The sequence below is a fragment of the Myxine glutinosa genome, chromosome 1, assembly GCF_964187855.1.
Source record: "Myxine glutinosa chromosome 1, kmMyxGlut1.1, whole genome shotgun sequence".
Taxonomy (NCBI): Eukaryota; Metazoa; Chordata; class Myxini; order Myxiniformes; family Myxinidae; genus Myxine; species Myxine glutinosa.
Window position 1 is genome coordinate 245,092,203 of NC_136261.1, and position 27,704 is coordinate 245,119,906.

The following is a 27,704-nucleotide window of genomic DNA, read 5'->3' on the forward strand; positions in this document are numbered from 1 at the left end:
CAGCCAATAAGTAGTAGTAGTATGAGCAGTAGTGCAATGTAGTAGTAGTAGTCGTGGTATTAGTAGTCGTGGTATTAGTAGTCGTGTTATTAGTAGTCGTATTAGTAGTCGTGGTATTAGTAGTCGTGGTGTTAGTAGTCGTGGTATTAGTAGTCGTGGTATTAGTAGTCGTGGTATTAGTAGTCGTGGTATTAGTAGTCGTGGTATTAGTAGTCGTGGTATTAGTAGTCGTGGTATTAGTAGTCGTATTAGTAGTCGTGGTATTAGTAGTCATGGTATTAGTAGTCATGGCATTCGTAGTCGTGGTATTAGTAGTCGTGGTATTAGTAGTCGTGGTATTAGTAGTCGTGGTATTAGTAGTCAAGGTATTAGTAGTCGTGGTATTAGTAGTCGTGGTATTAGTAGTCGTGGTATTAGTAGTCATGGTATTAGTAGTCATGGCATTAGTAGTCGTGGTATTAGTAGTCATGGTATTAGTAGTCATGGTATTAGTAGTCGTGGTATTAGTAGTCGTGGTATTAGTAGTCAAGGTATTAGAGTCGTGGTACTGGTAGTTGTGGTATTAGTAGTCAAGGTATTAGTAGTCGTGGTATTAGTAGTTGTATTAGTAGTCATGGTATTAGTAGTCATGGTATTAGTAGTCATGGCATTAGTAGTCGTGGTATTAGTAGTCGTGGTATTAGTAGTCGTGGTACGAGTAGTCATGGCATTAGTAGTCGTGGTATTAGTAGTCATGGTATTAGTAGTCATGGCATTAGTAGTCGTGGTATTAGTAGTCATGGTATTAGTAGTCATGGCATTAGTAGTCGTGGTATTAGTAGTCATGGTATTAGTAGTCATGGTATTAGTAGTCGTGGTATTAGTAGTCAGGGTATTAGTAGTCGTGGTACTAGTCGTCATGGCATTAGTAGTCGTGGTATTAGTAGTCATGGCATTAGTAGTCGTGGTATTAGTAGTCATGGTATTAGTAGTCATGGTATTAGTAGTCATGGCATTAGTAGTCGTGGTATTAGTAGTCATGGTATTAGTAGTCATGGTATTAGTAGTCATGGTATTAGTAGTCATGGTATTAGTAGTCATGGTATTAGTAGTCATGGTATTAGTAGTCGTGGTATTAGTAGTCATGGTATTAGTAGTCATGGTATTAGTAGTCATGGCATTAGTAGTCATGGTATTAGTAGTCATGGCATTAGTAGTCGTGGTATTAGTAGTCATGGTATTAGTAGTCATGGTATTAGTAGTCATGGCATTAGTAGTCGTGGTATTAGTAGTCATGGTAGTAGTAGTCATGGTATTAGTAGTCATGGCATTAGTAGTCGTGGTATTAGTAGTCATGGTAGTAGTAGTCATGGTATTAGTAGTCATGGCATTAGTAGTCGTGGTATTAGTAGTCATGGTATTAGTAGTCGTGGTACTAGTAGTCATGGCATTAGTAGTCGTGGTACTAGTAGTCATGGAATTAGTAGTCATAGTCGTTGTCGTAGTCGTAGTAGTACAGAAATGGCTGTAAAGCCTGAAATGTGACAAGTCAACTGTGTTGAAATGAAAGTTTTTGGCTGGTGAAAGATACTCCATGCAGAAAAAATTGTGGCAATGCTCCATGTTTCTATTGGAACTGTATGCAAGACCATGAAACTCTCAGGGATTCCATGAAACTGACACTCAAGTAAATAACATGTCGTGAAGTAGAATCCGAGACTCTCCAAAAGTAACGTCAAGTATCTCAGGGTGTGTTATTTGCATTATATATTGTGATCAAGTAAGGATCTTGCCAATGATATGGCTGAAAATGCAGGTGTGAAAATTGCTTTTAGAATAGCAACACGTAGATTAACATAACACGGTCACAGCGAAGTTAATGTACGTGGTATCCTGTTGCGTCAAGTCATGTCCGACTTCTGGTGACATTCATGATCAGATTTCTCCAAACATCTCGATGTTCACTGCTTCCCAAAGCTCTGCCAGGGACGGCTTGGTCGCAGCCTTTACCCATCCATCCAGCACATACAAGAACTGCCTCTTCCTCTTCTTTCCTCTACCACACTCAGGATGGTTGATTTCACGAGTCTTTCTTTTTCTGCATGCATGATGTGTCCAAAGTATGACAGTTTCTGTTTTAGCATCAGTGCTTCTCGTATACATGGTGCTCGAATTTCTTCAATCACCGATTTGTTTGTTCTTCTTGCAGTTCATGGGATTTTTAACATTCGTCTCCAACACCACATTTAAAAACTGTCAATCTCTTCCTTTCTTCCTTTTTCACTGTCCACGACTCACATCAATACATTTCAAATAGAAATACCAGAGCTTTCACCAAACTCCTCTTGCACTGTATTGTCACATCTTCATCTTTCCAGATGTTTGTCAATCCTGACATTGATTTTTTTCTGTCTGTGATTTTTTCCGTCACAAACCTCCGCTCACTTAAATCTTAAAACCCAGGAGGATTACTCTTTCCACGATTTCCATGTGATCGTCTCCCAATCTGAACCAGTCGATCTTCTCAGTTGGCAAGATTTTAGTCTTTTTTTTAGGTTTAAATAGATTTTTTTAGGTTTGAGAAACATGAGCTGAAAATGAGCATGGAGAAGATGGAGGTGATGTGGGTCGGGCAGCAGAGAAAAGAAATGAATATCAAGTTAGAGGGAAAGGAGATCAGACAAGGAAATAGGTTTGAGTATCTGGGGGGAACAGTGACCAGGGATGCTATGTCAGAGGCAGATATGCAGAGGAGGATTCAGGTGGGTGTGAATGTGTGGAGGAGGGTGGAGGATGTGATGGCAGACAGAAAGATTTCACGGGGATTGATAGGAAAGGTTCTGATGCCGTGTGTGATGCTGGCCTACCTTTACGGTCTGGAGACGGTGGCACTGACAGAGACAACAACAGAGACTGTAGGTGCGGGAACAACTGGGTCAGGAGGATTGCGGGAGTGAAGAGGGTGGATAGAAGGAGAATGGATGAGGGAGGTGATTGGTGTGCAGATGAGCTTGACGGGGAGATTGGTGAAATGCCGACTGAGATGGGCTGGATACTTAGTGTGAATGGGGGAAGAGAGAATGGCAAAGAGAACGGATAGGTTGAGGGGACAAGGTAGTTGGAAAAGAGGTAGACCGCAGTTGAGATGGGAGGATTGTGTGAGGAGGGATATCAGTAAGGTGGGGGTGCTTGGAGAGTGGAGAGAGTTGGCTGAGGACAGAGGGGAAGTGGAGGAAAATCGTGGTCAAGGCAGGGCAAGAGCTTGGTGCCATTGGGCCTCACCCATTACAAAGAGAAGAGGAAGAGAACAACAACAACAGAGAAAGCTATTTCTCTTTCCTTCTTGACGTTTGCAACAGTTTCATCAAGTCCTCTTTACTTTCTGCCAATAGAGTAATATCATATCATCAGCACACCTTAGATTGTTGATACTTCTTCCCACAATCCTGACTCCAGCCTCCATGTCATCCAAGTTTGATTTCCTCATGAGGTACTCTCTATACAGATTGAACAAATAAGGGGGGAGAATGTGCCGCCTGTTTAACCTCTTTTCCATCCTACCTCTCCATACTCCATTCTTACTGTACCTTCTTGTTTAGTGTACAGGTTTCTTATCAGACGTACCAGGTGCTCCGATATCCCCATTTTGATCAGCAAAGCTTATGCTGAGAGAAATGGGGATGTCGGAGCACCTGATATGAAACTTTCAATTTAATATTGAAGCATTCGTTAAAACGAACGTGCAGTTGATCAAAAACTATTGCTGTGAATTCACAACCAAAAGGTCGAAATGAGAATCAGACCGCAAACACTGGGATGGGCAAAACTAGGGGCGTGTGCCCCTTACAGAGGAACGGAAGTTCTCATCGTTCAGTGAAAATAAAGTGTTACACAGTGGAAAAGAGAACGCTTGATATTGCTTAAGTGACTGGCAAAATTCTATCAAATAATTTGAATTAGCTTTCAATATTTGCAAGTTGTGACAATCTAAATGGGTTCGATTGCTTTTAAATTGTTTGGTGTTTCACAGGCAGGACATTGTACGGACGCTTCCGAGGAGGATATGGTGAGGATATGGACACCTTGCACCATCCCTCGGATGCTCCTTAATCTGGAGACTTGTCTGTTCGCATTAACTGATGGAGGACATTAAAGAGATCCCTTGTGATGAAGAGTGGGTGAATCATCGCCGGCACCATTTCAAATTAGAAATCCATGCCCTAACTTGACCCGGTGAGGATATGGACACCTGGACACCGCTGAGTGTCTTTGCCCATGGAAATGTCAGCACGATGCACCAACAATCTGTGACGTTTTAGGAACATATGACGATGATGAAATGACTCATTACCTTTCATTATTAACTATGTTTGGTTGAACTGAAAAGTTTTACACCTTGGTGATTTCATTGAAATAGTAACTTAGCATGTTCATCTATGTCTTGACTCTAAATTAGACATTTGAACCACCTTCAGAGGCCATTTTCCCCACAGAGCAGGGGTTGGCCTTTTTCGGGCACCGTGGTCCCCTTTTAGAAGCGATGTTTTACAGCCGGATGCTCTTACCTGCCGCCAACCCTGTTGGTGCGCCTTTTGCGACACACAGGGAATTACCAGTGTGTTGGTACTCAATTTGCCGACCTCATAAGGATGACAGGCTGAATCAATCCCCCTGGCATTAATTCAGCGATCGACCGGGATTCGAACCCAGGATCCGAGGATCCCAAGCCGGCACCCTAACCGCTAAGCCAACACCAGGCTCTCTAAATTAGACATTTGACATGTTTATTTTCGACGAGTCAACGTACAGTTTGCAAAAAACATGATATTGGACACGGAAAGCAAGTGGCATTGATGCGTCACCGTGACATGCCGCAGTTGGAAGAAAAAGAAGACCGAAAATGGATGCACTGTATCCAGATGAGGGTCCAGAAGGTAATTGCAACTTGTATGTATTGTTCAATTGTAAATGTGACTGGTAGGTATTTACTTCAGTAATTACTTTTCTCTGTGAGTGTCCAGAAAGCACGCTCGGCAGTGCTTATTGCGGGCATGACACACTGGGAAAACACATGAGCTAACTGATTAGCTCATAAGGCCGTGGGGCAAGCATAAAATGCATCCATTGGCTGAAGGTTATGAATGAGATAAAAGGCAGTGTGTGGAAGAACGGAGCATAGAGTTGGGATCGAGTTTGGCCAGAGTTTGGCCACAGCAGCTTGGCTGGTGTGGATGACATGGTGGTGGGAATTGGCAATTAAAACGTGCTGGAAAATGAAGCTGGACCCGCAAGGCTCTGAGCCAGCCAAACCACAGCTGCGGCTACCAGCGGAGACAGACTCAGATGCCAGCAGGTTGCGGAGAATCAAGCTGCAGCAATGCGATGATGTGTATGTGATGAACCATTATCAGAACGGGTTAACTCGGTCTGGAGCTGAAGACCCTTAGTTCAAAATCGAGTTTCGAATGCGATTTGTGACTCTGTTTACTTAGTCATATTCCACAAGTGCAACAACATCTTATGAAGTTTTCCCTTCACTCACAACATGCTACCACCCATTAGTAGTTATGATGGTACTGTCATGTCATCAGAGCATGCCACTGTTCCAGGGTAGTCTGTGGCACAACAGACACTGAGTAATGTCTTTCAGCCTTCATCACTTGCATTGTCTTTGTTCATCAGCTGCATGAGCCAAGTGTCACCACAGCTCATTACATACTTTGGCTTCCAACCAGAGTTTGATTATCCTTCTTCCCTCAGTTCCAGTGTGATTTTCCATAGACCAATACTGTGCAATATACTAACTCCAGGCATGATACTGTGCACCTCCAGGAAGGACACTTATGACACGGCAGGCATTTGGAGGCCTGCCACTAACCTTATATAATTAAGTCTTATGCATAAGTACACTGTATCTCCATTTTGGTATTGATTTGGCATACTACGGTTATTTTTAAAAACGTTTACTGTAGTCTTTGTACTGTGATCCGAAGTCTGTATGTGTGTTTAGCTTCTCATTCCGTTCGACATAATGAATTCGGTCACTGTTCAATCTGCTTCGTGATCGAGGCATGATGCAAACCTGGGGACCCCGTCCTATAGGACACGGCTTACCTTTCAAATACCCTGTGGACCATTCTCTCAAGACCATTCTCTACCATGCCATTCTCTCAAGAACATCACTCATCAGGTCGAGATTTATCTATCATAGGGAGCAGGCAATGATCTCAAGTACGCAGAAAATGTGCGGAAACAAGATATTAAATGTAAAGAGGATGAAGGTGCACTAACAACAAGGAGTTGGCTTCCATAAATATCATGTATGAACTTAATTGAGGCTGTATAGGTTCATCTATACAAATTCTCCTGCGGAGGAATCTCCTACGATGTAGTCAACACCGAGGGCCTTTCACTCACTCACCGCAGGCAGGTTGGTGGTCTTTCTGTCTTCTACCGACTCCTCTCCGGCCTTGCTCCCCCAGCTCTCTCTGTGCTCTGTCCCCCCAATATTCTTTCAGGTCGCACAAGATCTGCCTGCAACCCTCTTATGGTTAAACTGCCAAAGTCTAGGCTCTCTGCTCACCTTCACTCTTTCATTCCCCTTTTCTCCCGCCTCTGGAACAAACTCCCCCACTCCCTTCAATCCCACTCCTCCCTCCAGGTCTTTAAAACAGCTGTTCACCACCATCTCTTATCTTCCCCCATCGAAAACCTTGATCTTTTCTACCCCCGGTAATTCACCCCAGAGTCCTTGCAGTGTTCATATGTTTTATTCCTCTCCCACCTCCCCCCAAGTCCTCCCGATGTCCCTGCTCTCAAATGTTGTGTTTGTGTCCTTCCCCCTCTTCCCCCTCTCTTTTGTGTCCTTCCCCCTCTCTCCCCATCTTGTCTGCCGCTCCCCTTGTTTTTTGTGTTTTGTGTGTCGGTTTGTCTTTTTGTGTGATTAATGTTAGCTCTTTCACGAGCCTCGATCTTGTATACAAAAAAAAAAAAAAAAAAAATTGAGAAAGTATATAAGTGAGAATAACAACTTTGCATAAGTGTAGGAAAAACCTCATAATAAAATCCATTTGGAACAATCACACCAAAATACGCAGTTTGGTGTCTGTTTGTTTGACGATTTTTGACCGCGATACACGTCATCGTTACTAACCCAATAACTTGACAGGATGACTAAAGGTCACACAATGAAGGTTGTAGCAAATTAATTTGCCCCTCCTCCCCAAGGGCGTTTTCCCCACCAATGGGGTTGCGTGTTGAGGTGCATATCTGTGTTAATATAGCTTTATCATGGCGTTTTACCAAGAAGCCTTATAATAACAAACCTAATAATAATGGCATAATATTAATGTTATTACAAAACAATATTAATACTAAATAATATCCCACCTCCCCAAGTGTTTTTTCCTCCTTGAACAAACGTCGTGCTAACGTGTATAAATGGCTCATCATGGTGTTTTGGTGGGAACACCTCTCGCAGAGGTAAAAAAAAAAATTTATAAACAAACGACAAACACCTATGATTACCTTTTAAAACAGTCACTAATGCTGTTTAACATGAAATTGAAAGAAATTTGGAGGAATCCAGACATCTTTTGTCCAAAGTGCTGAATGCCTCAACTCTGTGTTTGCCTCTAAATCTTGTGTCCCAAACCCATCCCTCTCTGTACCCACCGTACCCAGTCGTACCCAGCTGCTCCTGGACTCTGTGTCCTTTCCTCCTGACAAGGTGGAAAAGTTTCTGTCAACCCTCGACTCTGATTCTGCAACTGGACCTGACGGCATCAGCCCACGGGTCCTAAAATCCTGTTCTTCCGCTCTTTCACTTCCTCTCTCTGTTCTCTTTACCCTCTCTTTTGCTCAAGGTCATCTACCACCTGCTTGGAAATCAGCCAACATCACCGCTTTGCACAAAAAAGGTGCAAAAACAGATCCTAGCAACGACAGACCAATCAGCCTTCTCCCAATAATCAGCAAAGTCATGGAATCCATCATTTCTTCAGATATGAAATCTTTCCTCTTCTCCAATGGCTTGATCTCTGATCATCAATTTGGTTTCAGACCTGGTCACGCTACTCTGGACATGCTGCTTCTGCTTTCTCAACAATGGATGGAGGTCCTCAATGCCAAACAGGAAATTAGAGCTGTCTCCCTTGACATATCACGTGCCTTCGATACGGTCTGGCACCCCGCTATGCTCACCAAACTCTCCTCCTTTGGTGTCCATGGAAATCTCCACGCATGGCTGGCGGACTTCCTCTCTAGTCGTAGTCAACGTGTGGCCCTGAATGGGTTTCTCTCATCTCCTCTTCCTGTTCAGGCTGGAGTTCCCCAAGGCAGTGTTCTGGGCCCTGTGCTTTTTCTGGTCTTCATCAATGATCTCTCTGACTCTCTCGAAAATCCTCTCTATCTCTTTGCTGATGACTCTACTCTCTGTCGCTCCATTCCTCATCCCTCAGATCGGCAGTCTGCAGCCTCCTCACTCTCTGCAGACCTTGACAAAATCACAGACTGGGCAAACAAGTGGAACATGTCTTTCAATCCTGACAAATCTCACACTCTTACGATGTCTCTCCGAAAAGACCGACTGGACAACCCTCCCATCCACTTTCTCAACAATCCTCTCCAAGAAGTTCTGTCACTCAAGCTTTTGGGTCTCACCATCTGCCATGATCTTTCCTGGGAAAACCACATTTCAAATCTGGCCTCCAAAGGCAGTCACCGACTGGGCATCCTCTGTCGTGTGAAGTCCTTCCTTGGCACACCTGAGCTCCTCACCACATACAAGGCTTTCATCCGCAGCTCAATGGAATACTGCTCTCCCCTCTGGGCTGGTGCTCTTGCCTCACACCTAGCTCGTCTTCACGCTGTTGAAACCAAAGCGTTCAGAATCATTGGAATCTCCCGCAATGAAGCTAACTCCAAGGGCCTTTCACTCACTCAACACAGGCAGGTTGGTGGTCTTTCCGTCTTCTACCGACTCCTCTCTGGCCTTGCCCCCCCAGCTCTCTCTGGGCTCTGTCCCCCAAATATTCCTGCAGGTCGAAAAATATCTGCCTGCAACCCTCTTATGGTTAAACTGCCAAAATCAAGACTCTCTGCTCACATTCACTCCTTCATTCCTCTTTTCTCCCGCCTCTGGAACAAACTCCCTCACTCTCTTCAATCCCACTCCACCCTCCAGGTCTTTAAAACAGCTGTTCACCACCATCTCTTATCTTCCCCCATCCAAAACCTTGATCTTTTCTACCCCCGCTAATTTCACCCCAAATCCACTTTTTTGAAATACCAACTTCTGTCCTGGAAGTCCTTGGTCCCCTTGTGTTTTATACCTCTCCCCCCCCCCCCCCCCTTCCCTCGCCTCCTCCCCCCAAGCCCTCTCCCTCCCACACTTCTCCCTGCTCTCAAATGTTGTGTTTGTGTGCTTCCCCTTCTCTCCCCATCTTGTCTTCCACTCCCTCTTTTTATATATTTTGTTTGTCTGGTTGATTTGTTTGTGAAATAAATGTTAGCTCTTTCACGAGCCTCGATTCAGTTTCCAAAAAAAAAAAAAAAAAACAGTCTATACTTATCATGTCGACGAACGCACCTGATCAAAGATCTACTGTATACTGTATCTACTGTATGTACCCCACAAAGGTTAATAACACGATCCTTCCTGCCGTTTCCGTGGAATTCTTCCAAGGCATTTTTCGTGGCAGTTTTCCAAAGCTGCTTCTCATTACAAAAGTAATAACACCACTTATGATAATAGCATAATATTAATGATATTACGACAATATCTCCACTCCCTCAGGGGTTTGTGACTTGCGATGTTGCCCCTCCTCTCCCCCCACTGGGCACCCTCACGGAAGTCAATTTTATTTGGAAAGGTGAGGCACAGTCTGATATTTTCAATGACCTCATGTAACACAAGTAATAGCAATAATAATAAGGATAATAACATGAACCCCTGCCGCTCTAAAATCGTACATTGATAAACGTGGCATGAAGCCAAGATGTAATACTCTGTGTAAAGCCAAAGAACTCGCTTACAAAATCAGTGTATTGTTTGGCTTGTTCAAATTTATTACTCATTTTCTGCAGTAATCTGTTGTATAAATAATATATTTACTACTTTGGTGCAATTACTCATTTGTGACTCCTATTTGTGTATTTATTGCACGAGTCAATACCTGCTCCCTTCAGGAGCGGACATCGTTTCCCACCCACAGCACACCCTCCCTCCAGAAGGGGTCAGTGGTTCAACCACTTTCACTATTCCACGTGTAAAGGTGAAGATCACAAGTCGTCCCCCACACTCGCTGGGAGTGGGGGTGGAGGACAGTGGTTATTTAATGCCCATGTCCTGACCCTGGGTACCCCAAGCAGGAATTCAAAATTTGAATGAGGTCGGCAAAGCCATTTTGGATGCCAAAAAGAACAGGCATACAGACATTGCCTTATTTTATATAGGACACCCATAAGTATTCTAATACTGTAGCAAAAACAAAAAATGAAAATCTCTTTATATTAATTGCAATATACCTCGTTTCTCATGCATCACACATCCCTACATGTGTATCAATCTTCCTCCTCACACACATAGCAAGCCACAGGAGCTGGTTTTAACCTCCCTGTAACCTTGCCCGTGACCCAATTTTAACCCCACACTTTGGAGCACCCTCTTCATGTAGTGCCAGGTTGCCTGTCATCAATGTTTAAACTTTTGCCATCAGCAGCAGCTGCCTAAATGCGCTGCCATTCCCATTTCATAAAACAGCAGTACCCTCAACCAAAAATATGCAACTGATAAACAACTCGTTCATGCACCCGAGTCATTTCGAATTGCTGAGCTTGCACTTTGCACGCTCGTGTCAATTGACACAGCTAGTGCATCATATTTTGTAACTCTGAAATTCCACCATGGTCCTTAGTAAAATGTCAACAGAATATTCACTCAAGCTCCAGCCACAAATTTCCAGCAGTTCAAGGACACGCCGCAATACGGACATAGCCTTGAGGACGACACACAGCTTGATGTTCAATTCAGGCTTTGGGTCTCGTCAGAAGAAGCATCAAATATCCCAAAGGAGTTTTTGGATAGCTAATGTGAAGGACAAGACACCGTTTCACTAAGCGTGCTAACCAAAGTGCAGCAGAAGTCAGCCAAGACCCCCTCCTCCATCCCAAGCACATAACAGAACAATCGCTTGCAAGAATCCAAGACCCTATGGCAGACAGTGCGTGTTGAACCCCTAACAGCTCAGACCCTTATCTTGTCCACAGACCTTTTTTTTCGTGTGTTATCGGCATGCATTATTTAGTTCTGCCACTCATAATGCTGGCCCTGAGAACTGCTCTGGACACAAGCCTCCACTGAGGGCACCAGGGGAGCAGCAACAAGTAGCTACGATGCTCTCCAATCCTCGAGATGGCTGACCAATGTCTCAATTACCTCATTTCAAAAATAAACACTTAGTTATGAAAAACTACGTTGACTGTTAAAGATACTTTCATTTTGAAATGAAAACATTCACAACAGTGCCTCAATATAGTACTTTGGGAATGATGATCATCATGAAGTGACAAATCCATGAGATTCCCAGATTCCCAGAAATCTACATTTTCTCAGAAATACAATTAATATTGTAATGCTCTGCTCGAGCAGTGTGTTATATGCTGCAGAACACCATGAAAATGTGTGTCTGTCTTTTATACATCCATTCATTTGCTTAAACTAACACTTCTACAAGTGGGTGGAAACTGGTCCTGCACTGTATTTGACTTACAGTTTTACCCAAAACCCAGGACAACTGCAATATGATTAAGTGCCAGTTGGTGGCACTCTATCATGGAACAGGTGGACCTTCGGAGGAAATGATAAGCCGGCTATCCAAAACACCAACATTTACTTGTGTACATTAAAACTCGCACCGTGGTTTTTTGGGAAAAAAGAAAAAGAAAAAAAAGAAGGCCATTGCATATCAATAAACATGCGCAAATTTAAAACTCTTGCCAGGACTTCCCCTGGAAATAAGGCAACCAGCATCCAATCCTTGCCCAGGAAACTCCTTCAACAACATCTACTCTGTTATGGGAGAATATGTTACCAATCAGGTCATTGATTTGGGCTAAGTGTTGAGATGGGTACGACAAAGGGACGAACAAACAACAGCAAAACCTCACACCGATGGGAAATGTGATCAGCAATATATATTTCCCTTTCATCTATTTGCGTAAATAATTGTTGTTTGCACATGTGTAACAGAACTGTAAAAATACAATGGAATAAAATCATAGTTTTAGTAATAAAATAATTGTTTGTAATTGAAAAAAAATGACACGGGTAAGATCCAATGCAGTTTTCCTAAATTTTAGCGCAACTAAACACCCACGGTTAATGGTATTTGTTCCATTATCAGAGCTTTGTACCAGATTCTTGAATCAAAGCATTGCGATTTGTAAGAAAGACATTTGTCCATTGTACCGCATGCCGGTCTCACTGACTCATCCAGACTTCTGGGGCAGCCACTCCCTCCAGTGCAGACGCCAAAGTTTGGAAAATGCATTCCTTGCCTCTCAATCATTCCATTGGTTTCTCCTTCAACTTCCATTGGTTCCAACCACACTCATATTCTTCCCGTGAGCTATTCACTTGCACCCTTGAGCATACATGCCATGCATGTGAACATGTGTTCGTTAACGTGTGTGAGACCATGCACACCTAGGCCAAAGTGTGTCACATACCCTGCTCACTGCTGTTGTCCCCACTTTGTGATGCATGGCCGGCGGATGAAGGACCAGGCGTGCTCCCAGACCGAACTGATGCTGCGTCCTCTTGGTCGCGGCTCCACAGCGCTGTCTGTATAGTAATGCACGTGTGGGATAGGGACATGGATAGGATAAAGGAATGTTGTCATGTATTGAGCAAAATGGGAAAATAATTCATCTACATCTCACAATTCAAAATCTCACAGCTGTCATGAAAGACCTGATGTCTAACTGGGTGTGGCAACAGCAAAAGATCATGAAATCCCAAGATTGGTTGCAAAAACCACTCTTTATTTAATCCTGACATTTGGCTTACTTTTCAAGTGACAAAGTTCCATGAATACACAGTCACACTAAAAACGAAGGGGCACAGAAGAACTGACAGTGAGTGAAGCTGCCCATTCAGCTGTGAGGCCACACTGTGCTGTGTAAGCTGGAAATTCCACAGCAATGTGCCGAGCCATAGAGATATTTCCAACCCCCTCCCAGCTTTCCTGAGGCATCGGCACATAATGGTGACCAACATGAGTCTCTTGAGCTGTAATACGTGTGTGTGAGTGTGTGCGTGTGTGTGTGTGTGTGTGTGTGTGTGTGTGTGTGTGTGTGAGAGACTAAGTTTTTTCCAATTTTGATCACACCACTTGTAGAGGGCATTTTGGAGTCAGTGACCCTGAATTACTATAAGAGAGTGCTATTACTTTTATAGGGTTCGAAAAATCTCACATTTGGCCAAAGCAACCCATGATGTAAAATTGATGAATACATGTGGGATATGGGATTTGAACCAGGGTTCTGAGCACAATGGGTTGGGCCAATTAAGTTGCATCATCCTTGCATTTTATAGTGCAATGAAATCCACTTGGTTCATGCTCTGACATTACATCGCATATGAAGACCTTAGATCTGAATAAGAATTATCAGTTTATTTGTAATTTTCTTACGTATACAAAATGTAGTCTCACAGATGAGCGATTTGAGGGCAATTAGGCAATGTACTGACGTGAGGCTGTGGGGAAATAGGTGGATGCAAAAAAGGAAAGGAACAAAAGAAGATGAAAAGAGGAGAGAGCAGCGAGAGAGAAACAAAGAAACCTGAAAATGTGGCCTGAGATTCACTCACACATGGCCTAGCCACGTTCGAGACAAAAACTCGAAATGAATGCAACACCAAGTAATATATCGGAAGATACTGAAATGGGTTCACAATGTAATTAACAGTCCAGATAATAAACAAACAGCAACAGTTAGACAAGATAGACATCGTGTGGTACACTTGGCTTTTCAAGAAATTTTCACAGAGCCAATAAATCAGTGTGCGTTCGCAAAGAAACTGCAAGCGGAAGTCTCAAACTTTGATACACTCAGAAGTGTAATAAACTCAAAGTTTGTGTGAATGAATGTGGAATGTTTAACCTTGTTTTGACATTTGATGGTTCTTGTAGCTTTCATTTCCATGATGCTATAGGCATGCATATATTTAATAACATAACCTTCAATTGGCTTGGGAAGCAGCAATGAGTAGACTGTGGATATTGTGTCAGCGGCACCAACACAAAAAAGAGTGAAGACCTTATCTGGCTAGAGTGACATCATCAAAGAGCAGAGACCCTTAGCCAGGTGGAGCTTAATGGCAGTTTTACTTGTACTTTTTGTTTTGTACTAGGACGTGCCCGTACGTGGGTGCCCGTACGTGCGTGCAAAAAAGCATGCGTGCAAACAACAACAACAACAAAAAACTTTGAAACCACGTGGCAGTAACGACCACAGAACCCCCCCCCCCCCTCTATTTACATGAAATGGTTTGGTCCATTCGCAACGACCACAGAACCCCCCCCCCCCCCTCTATTTACATGAAATGGTTTGGTCCAAAGCGAACGGCTTGCGAGTACGGTGACAATCCCCCCCCCTCTATTTACATGAAATGGTTTGGTCCAAAGCGAACGGCTTGCGGAGTTTGGTAAAGAAATCGACATAGCTCGGTAACTACTTCTCCGATTAATATGAAACCTTGAAAAGGCACATCCTCAGGTCCCCAGCAATATACCTGGCAAGTTTCAAGTATATCGGACCGGTAGTTGTCGAGAAACAGCGGTCACAGACAAACACACACACACACACACACACACACACACAGACACACACACACACAGAGATTACTGGAATTATAGATAGACTAGGGCATGCCCGTACTATATATAAGCTAGGACGTGCCCGTACGTGGGTGCCCGTTCCTTGCCAAAAAAAAAAAAAAAAATTTGTGTAGGGGTGTGTGTGTGTAAACATCCTAGGGCGTGCCCGTACGTGGGTGCAAAAAAACATGCGTGCAAACAACAACAACAAAAAAAAACTTTGAAACCACGTGGCAGTAACGACCACAGAACCCCCCCCCCCCTCTATTTACATGAATGGTTTGGTCCATTCGCAACGACCACAGAACCCCCCCCCCCCCCTCTATTTACATGCAATGGTTTGGTCCATTCGCAACGCCAAAGCGAACGGCGAACGGCTAAATCGCCATAGCTCGGTAAGTACTTGTCCGATTAATTTCAAACCTTGAAAAGGCACATCCTCGGGTCCCCAGCAATATACCTGGCAAGTTTAAAGTATATCGGACCCGTGGTTGTCGAGAAACAGCGGTCACAGACAAACATACAAACACACATACACACATACACACATACACACATACACACATACACACAGAGATTACTGGAATTATAGATAGATGATAAGCTTACCTATTTCCACAATCAATTGCTGGAAAAAGTTCGTTCTCTCAAACTTCCATGCTTTACCATCAGCTAAGCCATTGGCAGACTGGACGTACATCATGATGGATCATGCCAACTCCTTCCTTAATAAATCAGAACTACTTCGCATATAACACCCTATAACGCCTTTGTCCACAGCTCAATGACAGGCTGCTCTCTGCTATTGGCTGGTGCCCAAGCTTCACACTTGTCACTACTGGATGTGGAATTTCCTCTTCTTTAGTCTAGCTTCCTCTAATCGATGAGTTAACTTGCATTCCCCAGCTTCGACAAGGTGCACAATTTCACCCAGTAACCACATGGTTAGACTCACACAATCTGGGCTTAATGCACACCTCAAATCTTTTTCCATATTTTCTCCCATTTGTGAAACTGCCTTCCTGAGGCTCTTCAATCCCACTCTGCTCTCCAGGGCTTCAAGCAGGTGATCCACTGCTGTAGGTAGAATGACATCATCAAAGAGTGACATGATTTCCCATCTCAATTCACAATCTTTTCTGCTCTCATTGACACGACCTAACTCATACCAAGTCTGTAAGAATTTTTCAAATGCTCAGCTCAGTACCTAGTATTTACCTCCGCCACCAGACGTGGATGGGGCTTATGTTTTCACCCCCGTTTCTCTGTATGTCTGTCTATCTATCTGTCTGGAAGCAAGATATCTCAAAAAGTTGTAGACAAATTCAGATGAAACCTGGTGGACAGGTTGGATGTGCGACAGGGACGAATTGATGAGATTTTGGTGAAGATCCAGATCTGGACAGAATAACTTTTCAAGTGATTCTTCACCATTGAGAGATGCCTGGCGGAGGTATGTGCCACATCAAGTGCCATTGTAGTTCAATATGTTTCTTCTGAAATGGATGAGTAAATAAAAAACTTAGAACTTGCTCCTCTTACATTCGATTTACAGCTGCAATCACGCAGATAATCTGCATTAATTATTCCATACTAAATCCCAAGCATGTTAATCCATAATAAACTATTGACGTTTACATGAAATATTACTACGGGCCAGGCGGCAGGTAGCGAAATAGTTAGTGTCGACAAGATTACCGTTTCTGCAGTAATTTCTGCACATAGTGCCCTCAACTAGTGAGTTAATTACACTGTACCAAATGCTTATGGCATGTTCACATCATGGATTTACTCATCATTACTCTTCTGAAGTTTTGACGTACTAACTTAGATTCATACAGACCTCAGCTCAATAAATTTTGGGTTTGATATTTTTTTTCATCAAGTTTGTTTTGGAAAAAAAAAAAAAAATGCTGGTTCATTAAAGGGGGCTGTGCGGACCAAAGGAGTCCAGAAGGTAAGCGGGTAGGGTCATCTCAACCTTCAAGCCCTGCCTGAATCCTCTTCTGGTACATTTAGTTTGGCATACCACCAGCCGTGCCCACACAGAATTCTAAACATTGTAGGGATGGAGACGGAAAAAATGCAAATGGTGTCTTCTGTCATCGAGCCGGCAAGCTGGGAGCAACAATTAGCATTTATTGCCGCATCTGACGCAATTTAAATGCTCCAATGGCAGTGACGTTCTCCATTTGAAAATGTTTGTTTTATATATGTAGCTACTTGATGCCTAGGGTCCGTAATAAAAATTAGTATTGGAGTCATAGCGAGTGACCAATTGCAAATTGACAGGATTTTCAGTATGGTAAAGGTGAAATTTATATCACTACAATCTCCACTACAAGGGACATATTAATTACCCTGCACTCACAAAGCGAATAGGATCGCATCCATCTGTAGAATTATTTATTCATAATTATGACGTCATAGGTCACATGGCATGGACGCCATCTAAGAAAAATCGAAAAACGTTGCACCTCTATATCTCCGAAACCGCTCCATGGAAAGAATTGAAAGAAGGCTCATTGTCAAGTACTCCCATGGGGAATTAGGTATGTTAATGATGTCATTGGTACCTTAATTATGACGTCATAATTCGACAAGTACAACGCTTGATCCAATCAGTATGAATTTTTTTTTCTCTGCAATTTTTGGTCCAATTGACAGGAAATTTTCACCATAGGAGCACCTCCACCTGTAGAATTTCAGTGATAATTATGGCGTCATACATCACATGGTACAGGCACCATCTTGGAAAAAAACAAAAAACGTTGCACCTCTATCTCCAAAACTGCTCCATGGACAAAATTGAAACATGGCTCATTGTAACGAACTCTGCATGTGGAAAATGTGTTGTTAATGATGACGTCTTTGGTGCCTTAATTATGACGTCATAATTTGACAAGGACAACGCTTAGTCTGATCAGTTTGAAATGTATTGAGAATGATGTACACAAAGATTATATTAGAGAATATATATCTATATTATAATAGGCTACGGTGATTCTGTCTGTCTGTCTGTCTGTCTGTCCAGGGGTGTGGCTTACTCCGTTTGCAGAGTAGCTCCACCCATTCTTGGAGAGGCTTCATGTAAACAAATATCCACCATTTTATTAACTCTAATAGCTTTGAGGCCTGATTAGATAGGCCTGTGCTGTCTTTCTCTCTCACACAGGTTTATTTCAACTCTAATTCGATATATCATTTCATTTTTAACAGTCGCTAACATAGTTTTAGACTCGGTTGAAAAAAAACGGGAAGGGAATCCCATGAAAGTTTCCGTTTATGGAACGAAATGATTTCTCAAAGGCCGGTAAAATCAAGCCCATTCATTGAGTCACCCTCACGATTTTATCTCGAATTCACCATCTGATTTAATTTTTATCGATGGTTTTAGACTTGGTGTCAGAAATAATTGAGAACATTCATGCACACACGGGGAAATGCAGAGATATATTTTTTTCAATTGCGCCACGATGATACACGAAAATACACCGCCTAAAATAACAGTTGTCGACATATATTAAAAATTCGCTTTTTCTTTTCCGTTAAGATATATTACTTTTACTTTTGATGACAGTCGTCACAAAAACGACATATATTTATTCATTCTTATTTCATTCAACATTATTATTGGGAAGTAAAATATGCTTCAGGAAATTACCGAGAGATATTTCTTCGTTTTTTTTTATTAGTTATGTGCGCATACACTTTAAATAGGTTTATTTGAAATCTTTAATTTTCACAATGTAATTTACTTGCCATTTGTCATTTGATGATTTCGAGACACTTCCTCTTGAGGATCGTGACAATTCATGCGTTGCGTGGAAACTTCCATTTCCAAAATGAATGAGACGATCGATGAAGAACGCAGACTTGAACAGGATGCAGCAAGAAAACGAATGAGACGGGAGAGAAACGAGAGAAACGAGACGGGAAAAAGCCGATTGGAGAGGAGAGTGAGGAGCGATTGGAGAGGCGAGTGAGGAGCAATTGGTGAGGCGAGTGAGGAGCGATTGGAGAGGTGAGTGAGGTGCGATTGGAAAGGCGAGTGAGGCGCGATTGGAGAGGAGGGTGAGGAGGTATTGCTATTGGGGAGGAGTGTGAGGAGGTAATGGAGAGGAGTGTGAGGAGGTATTGGAGAGGAGTGTGAGGAGGTATTGGAGAGGAGTGTGAGGAGGTATTGGAGAGGAGTGTGAGGAGGTATTGGAGAGGAGTATGAGGAGGTATTGGAGAGGAGTATGAGGACGTATTGGAGAGGAGTGTGAGGAGGGGTTGGAGAGGAGTGTGAGGAGTGGTTGGAGAGGCGTGTGAGGAGGAGTTGGAGAGGAGCGAGGGGTTGGAGAGTGAGGGCCGATTGGAGAGGAGAGTGAGGAGCGATTGGAGAGGTGAGTGAGGGATTGGAGGGGAGTGTGAGGGATTGGAGAGGAGGGTGAGGGATTGGAGAGGAGTGTGAGGGATTGGAGAGGAGTGTGAGGGATTGGAGAGGAGTGTGAGGGATTGGAGAGGAGTGTGAGGGATTGGAGAGGAGTGTGAGGGATTTGAGAGGAGTGTGAGTGATTGGAGAGGAGTGACAGGGATTGGATAGGAGTGTGAGGGGTTGGAGAGGAGTGTGAGGGGTTGGAGAGGAGTGTGAGGGGTTGGAGAGGAGTGTGAGGAGGTATTGGAGAGGAGAGTGAGGAGGTATTGGAGAGGAGTGTGAGGAGGTATTGGAGAGGAGTGTGAGGAGGTATTGGAGAGGAGTGTGAGGAAGTATTGGAGAGGAGTGTGAGGAGGTATTGGAGAGGAGTGTGAGGAGGTATTGGAGAGGAGTGTGAGGAGGTATTGGAGAGGAGTGTGAGGAGGTATTGGAGAGGGGTGTGAGGAGGAGTGGGATTGGAGAGGCATGAGGGTGGAGAGAGGAGAGTGTCAGGTGGAGAGAAGTGAGGGGTCACATATTATGTGAAATAAATAAATTGTGTTCATGACACCATTTCTGGATCTGATGAATTGCCAGTAACCATTTTGTAAAAGTGAATGTGCAGCATCCAACTCAATATGTCGAAATGTCACACGTCCATTCCCGTGGGATTCCCATGGGTGACCCCACCATATTTTTTTTTAATCGCAGCATGGTCGGTCATACACCGCCTAAAATAACAGACAGGAAAATGGCGAGATATATTAAAAATTTGTGGCGGACTTTTCCATTTGATGACAATCATCACGATTAAATATTTTATTTATACGTATGTGGAGAGAGGGGCATAGCTTCGTTCACGTATCGCCACAGACGGGAAATTGCCGACAGATATTTCTTCATTATTCTTTCATTCATCATTATTATACGGGAGTAAAGGTAATCCTGTTTAAACTGGCATTCATTCCAGCGAGGGGTTGGAGAGGAGCGAGGGGTTGGAGAGGAGCGAGGGGTTGGAGAGGAGCAAGGGGTTGGAGAGGAGCGGGGTTGGAGAGGAGCGAGGGGTTGGAGAGGAGCGAGGGGTTGGAGAGGAGCGAGGGGTTGGAGGAGTGACGGGTTGCAGAGGAGCTAGGGGTTGGAGAGGAGCGAGGGGTTTGAGAGGAGCGAGGGTTTTGAGAGGAGCGAGGGTTTTGAGAGGAGCGAGGAGTTGGAGAGGAGCGGGGATTGGAGAGGAGCAGGGGGTTGGAGAGGAGCGGGTGGTTGGAGAGGAGCGAGGGGTTGGAGAGTGAAGAGTGAGGAGTTGGATAGTGAGGAGCGAGGAGTTGGAGAGGCGAGAGGGGTTGGAGAGGAGCGAGGGGTTGGAGAGTGAGGAGCGAGGGGTTGGAGAGTGAGGAGCGAGGGGTTGGAGAGTGAGGAGTGAGGGGGTGGATAGTGAGGAGCGAGGGGTTGGAGAGGAGAGAGGAGTTGGAGAGGAGCGAGGGTTTGGTGAGGAGCGATTGGAGAGGCGAGTGAGGAGCGCTTGGAGAGGCGAGTGAGGAGCGATTGGAGAGGCGAGTGAGGAGCGATTGGAGAGGCAAGTGAGGAGCGATTGGAGAGGGAAGTGCGGAGCGATTGGAGAGGTGAGTGAGGCGCGATTGGAGGGGAGTGTGAGGCGGTATTGTAGAGGAGTGTGAGGAGGTATTGGAGAGGAGAGTGAGGGGTTGGAGAGGAGCGAGGGGTTGGAGAGGAGCGAGGGGTTAGAGAGGGGCTAGGGGTTGGAGAGGAGCGAGGGGTTGGAGAGTGAGGGCCGAATGGAGAGGCGAGTGAGGAGCGATTGGAGAGGCGAGTGAGGTGCGATTGGAGAGGCGAGTGAGGCACGATTGGAGGGGAGTATGAGGGATTGGAGAGGAGTGTGAGGGATTGGAGAGGAGTGTGAGGAAGTATTGGAGAGGAGTGTGAGGAGGTATTGGAGGGCAGTGTGAGGAGGAGTGGGATTGGAGAGGCGTGAGGGTGGAGAGAGGAGAGTGTCAGGTGGAGAGGAGTGAGGGGTCACATATTATGTGAAATAAATAAATTGTGTTCATTACACCATTTCTGGATCTGATGAATTGCCAGTAACCATTTTGTAAAATTTAATGTGCAGCATCTAAATCAAGATGTCAAAATGTCACACACGTCCATGCCCGTGGGATTCCCACGGGTGACCCCACTAATTTATTATATAATCGCTCACGTGGTCTGGCAGCCATATTGGAGGAAAGAAAAAACCCTTCAAAATCAGTAAAGTTGTCTCGCACCAAGGTGACTGCACAGGGTAAGTATTTTATGAATAACATCTACTGGTTGTAAACGACAATTCAAAAAACCCTTGTGTTGCGGATTAATCATTATAATGCCTTTGGTTGTATGTTCTGATCATATACGTGTGTTAGTGTTTATGCATGGTTGGTCTTACACAGGTTGTAATTTTTTTGAGAGTTCATTTAACTTTTGATTTGTAAAGGTTCTTATAACTTTCATTCTTCTTACAACGGTTTGAACATAATGGGGTGTTATGATGTGCCACGTTTCTTTTCAATATTTACATGAGTTCAGCATTAGGATAATGGTGCGCCACCTCGGAGCTGTTCGCCACCTCTGGGATAATGCTGTAAACGTTCCAGCACATCCATTGGGTTAGTGTACATGTGTGTGTCTGTGTGTGTACGTATGTGTGCGTGTGTGTGTGTGTGTGTGTGTGTGTGTGTACGTGTGTGTGTGTACGTGTGTTTCATTGGTAAGTGTAGGATAAGTTGTAACGCTTACATTTTGGTGTGCCCGTTTCGTTTTCCAATCTCAAACAATAGCTCATAATGCTTCAGATCCCAGCTTCAAATCTGATATAGGGTACTAAGTTTTTGTCCATTTTCTACTAATGTACTTAGCCTGGTGTTGGCTTAGCGGTTAGGGTGCCAGCTTGGGATCCGAGGATCCTGCGTTCGAATCCCGGTCGATCGCAGAATTAACGCCAGGAGGGTTGACTCAGCCTGTCATCCTTCTGAGGTCGGCAAATTGAGTACCAGTTCACTGGTAATTCCTTATGTGTCGCAAGAGGCGACTAACATGGTTGGTGGCAGGAAGGGCATCCGGCCGTAAAACATTGCTTTAAAAAGGGGACCACGGTGTCCGAAAAAGGCCAACCCCCACTCTGTGGGGAAAAATTGCTCCTGATGTCCTACTAATGTACTTGCAATTTATGTTAAATAATGATGTCTCCTAATGTCCTTGTCTTGCATGTGATTTATGTATAATAAACTCAATAAGCCTTAGATCAATGTAAAAGTAAATGCTTCAAGAGAAAGCCACCCCATCAGTTTTATCTATTCTGGCAAAACCAATCTCCAGCTTCCAGCCAACTCTTTCAGTTGAACTGCATTATAGAATCAAATCAAATGTTAATTTCCATTTGATTGCAAAGCCATTACATAAAACACACACACACACACACATCTTTTTTAATTATCTTATAAATCAAAATTATAAAAATAGCCCATGTCATGTAACGTCTCCCATCTGAGGCATTTGGAAGGATTAACTGGTCATTAATATTTTATACGAGTATATCTAAATCTAAGCAAAAAAAACCCCACCGTCATGAAACATCACCCCATTGATACTCCTCTTAGGTCATGTTTGGAAGTTTTGACTGCTCACCAGGTCTGAGGTAATGGTGTAATTCTAAGCTATGACTGCTGGCTGTTGGATTAATTGGCTGCTTTGGATGGAAGAAGGAAAGGGAATGACAGGGCGAGGTTGACGAGGGGTGCAGCAGACGTGAGCGGTAAGTGGGTGCTCCAGAACATACACTTTCTGTCTACTTCGAACAAGCAAATGTTTACACTTTTGAAACATTAACTTCAAAACAAAGATTGAGAGAAAAAGGAATGATTGACCATCCAGGTATTTCAATACCACAGCTTGTTCCCTACATTTAAGGTTTCAAATACACCATATAAAAAACTTTGGTTCCAGTGCGTGCGGAAAATATCTTTGGCATTAGTTGCAATGTTGCAGATGTGAATATTAGTGAAAAGTCAGCACAACGGAATATAAAAGTGACCTGATTCCACAGCTTCGTGGATGGAATCAGGTCACTGTTCACGGCTATTGTCCTTTAACTTCAAAAAGGGTTGGGCCCAACCAAATCTGCCCCAGGGGAATTTCAGGCTCTTGAGGAAAGGGTCAAATGACATCACCTGTGTAAGTAACTCCTTCATTCTATCGCACAACTCAGGCAAGCCGTGAGCAAACACAGGTCTCAATCAAATATGGTGTTCGGACATCGATTCTTCAGGATTTTCACCAATAATTCAATTATACTGCCAAACATAATTCTAGCTTTCCATAATCCCGAGGATAACTCCCTTGACAGAACGTTGACTACCTTATCAAAGCCCTATTCATTCTAAGTACCCATTACATCAATCTCGTATCCTTATCAAACATTTCATTTGATGCTATCCGCAGGTTCCAAGCACATGAGCGAGACATCAAAATCCACGTCTGAGCCGGCAATGCTTAACAGCATCGTACACTAATGTATTATTAATTAATAATGAGTCCAAGAGGCAAGCTGCATTATTTAACAATGCTTCAGCCAAAGGTCCTTGTGCCGTGCGGCGATAACAAGCTTTAGACCCTCAACATTTACTCGTGTTTTTTTTTTTTAACCCTTCTTTTTGAAAGACACTCAGCATTATGTGAAGCTCAATGTATTTTGAACAGTGGCTCTGGGTTTAACTACAGGTTGTTTGCTGTAAAAAGCTCACAACACTTAATGTGGCATTACCAACATCAGTATTTTAACCTGCAGTTGCTCAACATTTAAAGTAACAACATTTAAAAACAATTTCTAACGAAAAACTATAAGGAGCCATGCACAAATCATACATACATACATATATATATATATATATATATATATATATATATATATATATATATATATATATATATATATATATATATATATATATATATATATATATATATATATATATATATATATATATACACACACAGAGAGTGGTCCAGAAACCCTGCGCACATTTTGAAGAACAATACCTGCAACAAACAACGAAGTTTATTATTGTTCTTTGGTGCAAAACAAAACATGATTACTCGTTAAACAGTCTAATCAGTCTAATATACATGAAACAGATCAGTTCAAATGTTCAAACTGCACTCTGACACACAGTTCTGCATGTTTCAGTCGTTAAGGCAGCAGCCTCATTACGGATGAATTGGTTCAAGTCTCTAAGGGTCGTAGGATTCGTCGCATACACTTTGTATTTGAGGAAACCCCAAAGGAGGAAATCACAGTGTGTTAAATCACAAGACCGCGGTGGCCGTTCAACCGGACCACGATGGCCAATCCATTTGTCTGTAAAGTTCAAATCGGTCTGTAAATGCCTGGCATACACTGGCAGCATAATGAGCAGGCGCACCATCATGCATGGACCACATTTGGCCATCATTGAGTGAAAATACATGCTGCTCCAACATTAGAAGGTAATTTGCAGCATTCACATTTTCTTGGTCCAACAATGCCTCCAGAAGAAATACCTGCCCAGACGGACACACTAGCTTGATACTGGACGTTGTGCTCAACAGTACATCGTGGGTTGTCTACTGCCCATGTCATGCTGTTATGACGATTCACAGAACCAGATAAAGTAAACATGGATTCATCTGACCACAAGGTTCCTGTTCTGCAAATCATTGTCCATATCCATTAACCCAAGCAATGTCTCATCTGCCTCAACGTGCCTGTCAAAATCATCCTGAGATAGTTGGTGAATTAATCTGGGTATGTATGTTTTTGCATTGAGGTCTTTTAGTATTCTTCGAATCGATGATCGGCTTATGTTGGTGATGTTTAATAAACGATGAGTTTATAATGGTGTGTTACTGTCGAGTTGTTGTTGAATGACCGCTCTGCTTTCCTCTGTTCGAACAATACAAGACCTACCTGGTGACTGTTTTGGAAGAATGCTGCCAGTTTCATCAAACTGCTTGTTTATTCTGCCGATCGTTCTTCTGTCAATTGCGTCAGCGCCACATTCTTTGAAAAGTTGTCTGTGAACTTCAGCCGAATTTCCAGATACAGACTACAAGCATACAGCGTGAATTTTCTGTCTCACGATATCCTCCGTCATATTATGGTGTCTAATTCACAATGAGATGAACTAATGCAAAGACAAACGCGTGCAGCACACCCCGATCCGTATCACGTGATGCCTGTGCATGTTGAAGCGGTCACATCCATTTACGAGTAATCACATTTTGTGTTCCACCGAAGAACAATGATAAACATAGTTGTTTGTTGCAGGTATCGTTTTTTAAAATGTGCCCAGGGTTTCTGGACCACCCTGTATATTTATTTATATATATATATGTATATATATATATATATATATATATATATATATATATATATATATATATATATACATGTATGTATATGTATATATATATATATATATATATATATATATATACATGTATGTATATGTATATATATATATATATATATATATATATATATATATATATATATATATATATATATACACAGTATATATATACATATATATATGGAAAGGGGGAAAGAGCTATAAATTGAGGAAAAAATAAAATTGTGAAAATAAAGATGAGATTTAAGGAAGGAAAAGAGAATAGAGAGTAAAGAAGCATTGAATGATGATGAAGAGGAAGAGGTAAAGGAGCAGCTTTCTATGTACAAATTGAATGTGCCTTCGTTTTTGAATAGCAAACTCATAATCTCTATATGCCAACTATATATATTTATTTATTTATTTTTTGCTTTATTTGGTGTTTTTTCTGTGAATGACTTAGATTCTGCGAGAAAGGTTGGATTCCATCGCATGCGAATATGGGCAGCATTCACTTTTTATGTGCACATCACCCGCCCTTTGCATTGTGATGAGTGCCTGAGAAATGTTTTCTCTTCCACATTTAGTGACAATAAAAGCGTAACGCTGTGCTGAAACCGCAATAACCACAAGTTACGGAACCGTGAAACCGCAGCACTGCCGGCTGCCAGAAAAGCATGGATTGCATGACGATTTGTGCATATGGTGGAGTGTGTGATATAATAATAAAGCCAATTGCTCAGTTCTGGCAGGTAAGAAATGACAATAAAATGGCATAAAATGTTGAACATTTCAGAGGGAATTTATGTTTATATCAAAAACACACGACCATTATTATTATTTACACCATACTGATGTTTTATATGGCTGCCGGGGTAAGCTTCGGGGTATGCACACTCACCTGTGAGCTGTTGGGCTGTCCAGCCTTTGTTCGAATCTTGACCCAGTTGTAAAATTGCCATCTCTGTGTTTGGCATGCAGGGCGATGAATCAATGTGTGCACCGTCCATGGGAAGGATATTAAACCCGAGGACCAGCCATTAGTGGATGTTAAAGACCCCACAGTGTATTTTGCGAAGAGTATGTGAGGTGGTCCTGGTGCGAATACGGAGACGGTCCTGGTCGATGTGAATCGGTCACAACTAATTTTATACAGACATTTTATGAATTTGATACGCTGTTTTCAAGGCGATGTGAATGGATTTACGATGGAGCACCGCTCTGTTGCAGCACTGGAGTATTGTCCGGGGCGTTGATGTGGAGAGGGTTTAATTTGTCACCTGACTATCCAGAGTCTTTGCAAAGGTTACATCAAAATAAATCATTTGGCCAATGAAACCTTTGTACCAGATGATACTGTGATCCCTCAGGGAGCGATTGTCGAGAGCAAAGTGGCAAAGCAAAAAGTGTTAATTTGGCCAGGGTATCAGCACACATGATGTACTGTTTTCAAAAGAAAAATGTTTATACAAACATACCCGAAAATAAAAAGGCCAAAAATTGAAGCAAGGTATTTATTTATGCCTTTAATATGTATATAAGGTGTTGCTGAGAATTTAATGGGAATATTGCTGGAATCAAGCAATCCATATGACCATAGCCCTTTCAATGCGGCAGTTGTAATGCCCCCCTCTTTCCTGAATGGTTTCTCATGTAGAACAAAATGGCTCGTGTGGCAGACTAAATGTTGTCTTAATCAGACTGGCATGCAGGGCGAAGAATAAACTGTGAACAATAAACCTGAAATCTGTCATTGCATTTATACAAACAATTTTTCACACATCGGACATGTACCTGAAGAGCCAATTTGGGAAGGAATTCGTCATTTGTTCAGAGTACCGGTGAGAATGTACATACTCTTCTTCGCAAGGTATTTAACGTCCACCAACTATTGCTGGCAAAAAAGACAGCCAGCTTCACATACACTCGAGGGACAACACATTGTGTTGTTCCACTCTTCCTGTGACGCAACAATCTGACAACTGATAGTCCGGTCAGGAATTGAAGACCGACTAGATAGCGCAAAGGCAA

General features: G+C 42.9%; 1 protein-coding gene and 1 long non-coding RNA gene across 8 annotated transcripts in view; one reads left to right on the forward strand and one right to left on the reverse strand.

Annotated features, from left to right (window-relative positions):
• Positions 1–27,704, reverse strand: part of LOC137435593 (homeobox protein Meis1) — a 437,249-nt gene that overhangs the window by 346,077 nt on the left and 63,468 nt on the right. For all 7 annotated transcript variants that reach the window (XM_068129504.2, XM_068129511.2, XM_068129521.2 and 4 more), the window contains exon 7: positions 12,709–12,823. In XM_068129504.2, the coding sequence (XP_067985605.1) occupies positions 12,709–12,823 (115 nt within the window). The remainder of the gene's footprint in view (positions 1–12,708; positions 12,824–27,704) is intronic.
• Positions 9,827–27,419, forward strand: LOC137435624 (uncharacterized). Its single transcript, XR_010986122.2, has 3 exons — positions 9,827–9,851; positions 26,261–26,425; positions 26,655–27,419. It is a non-coding gene; the product is annotated as an uncharacterized LOC137435624 (long non-coding RNA).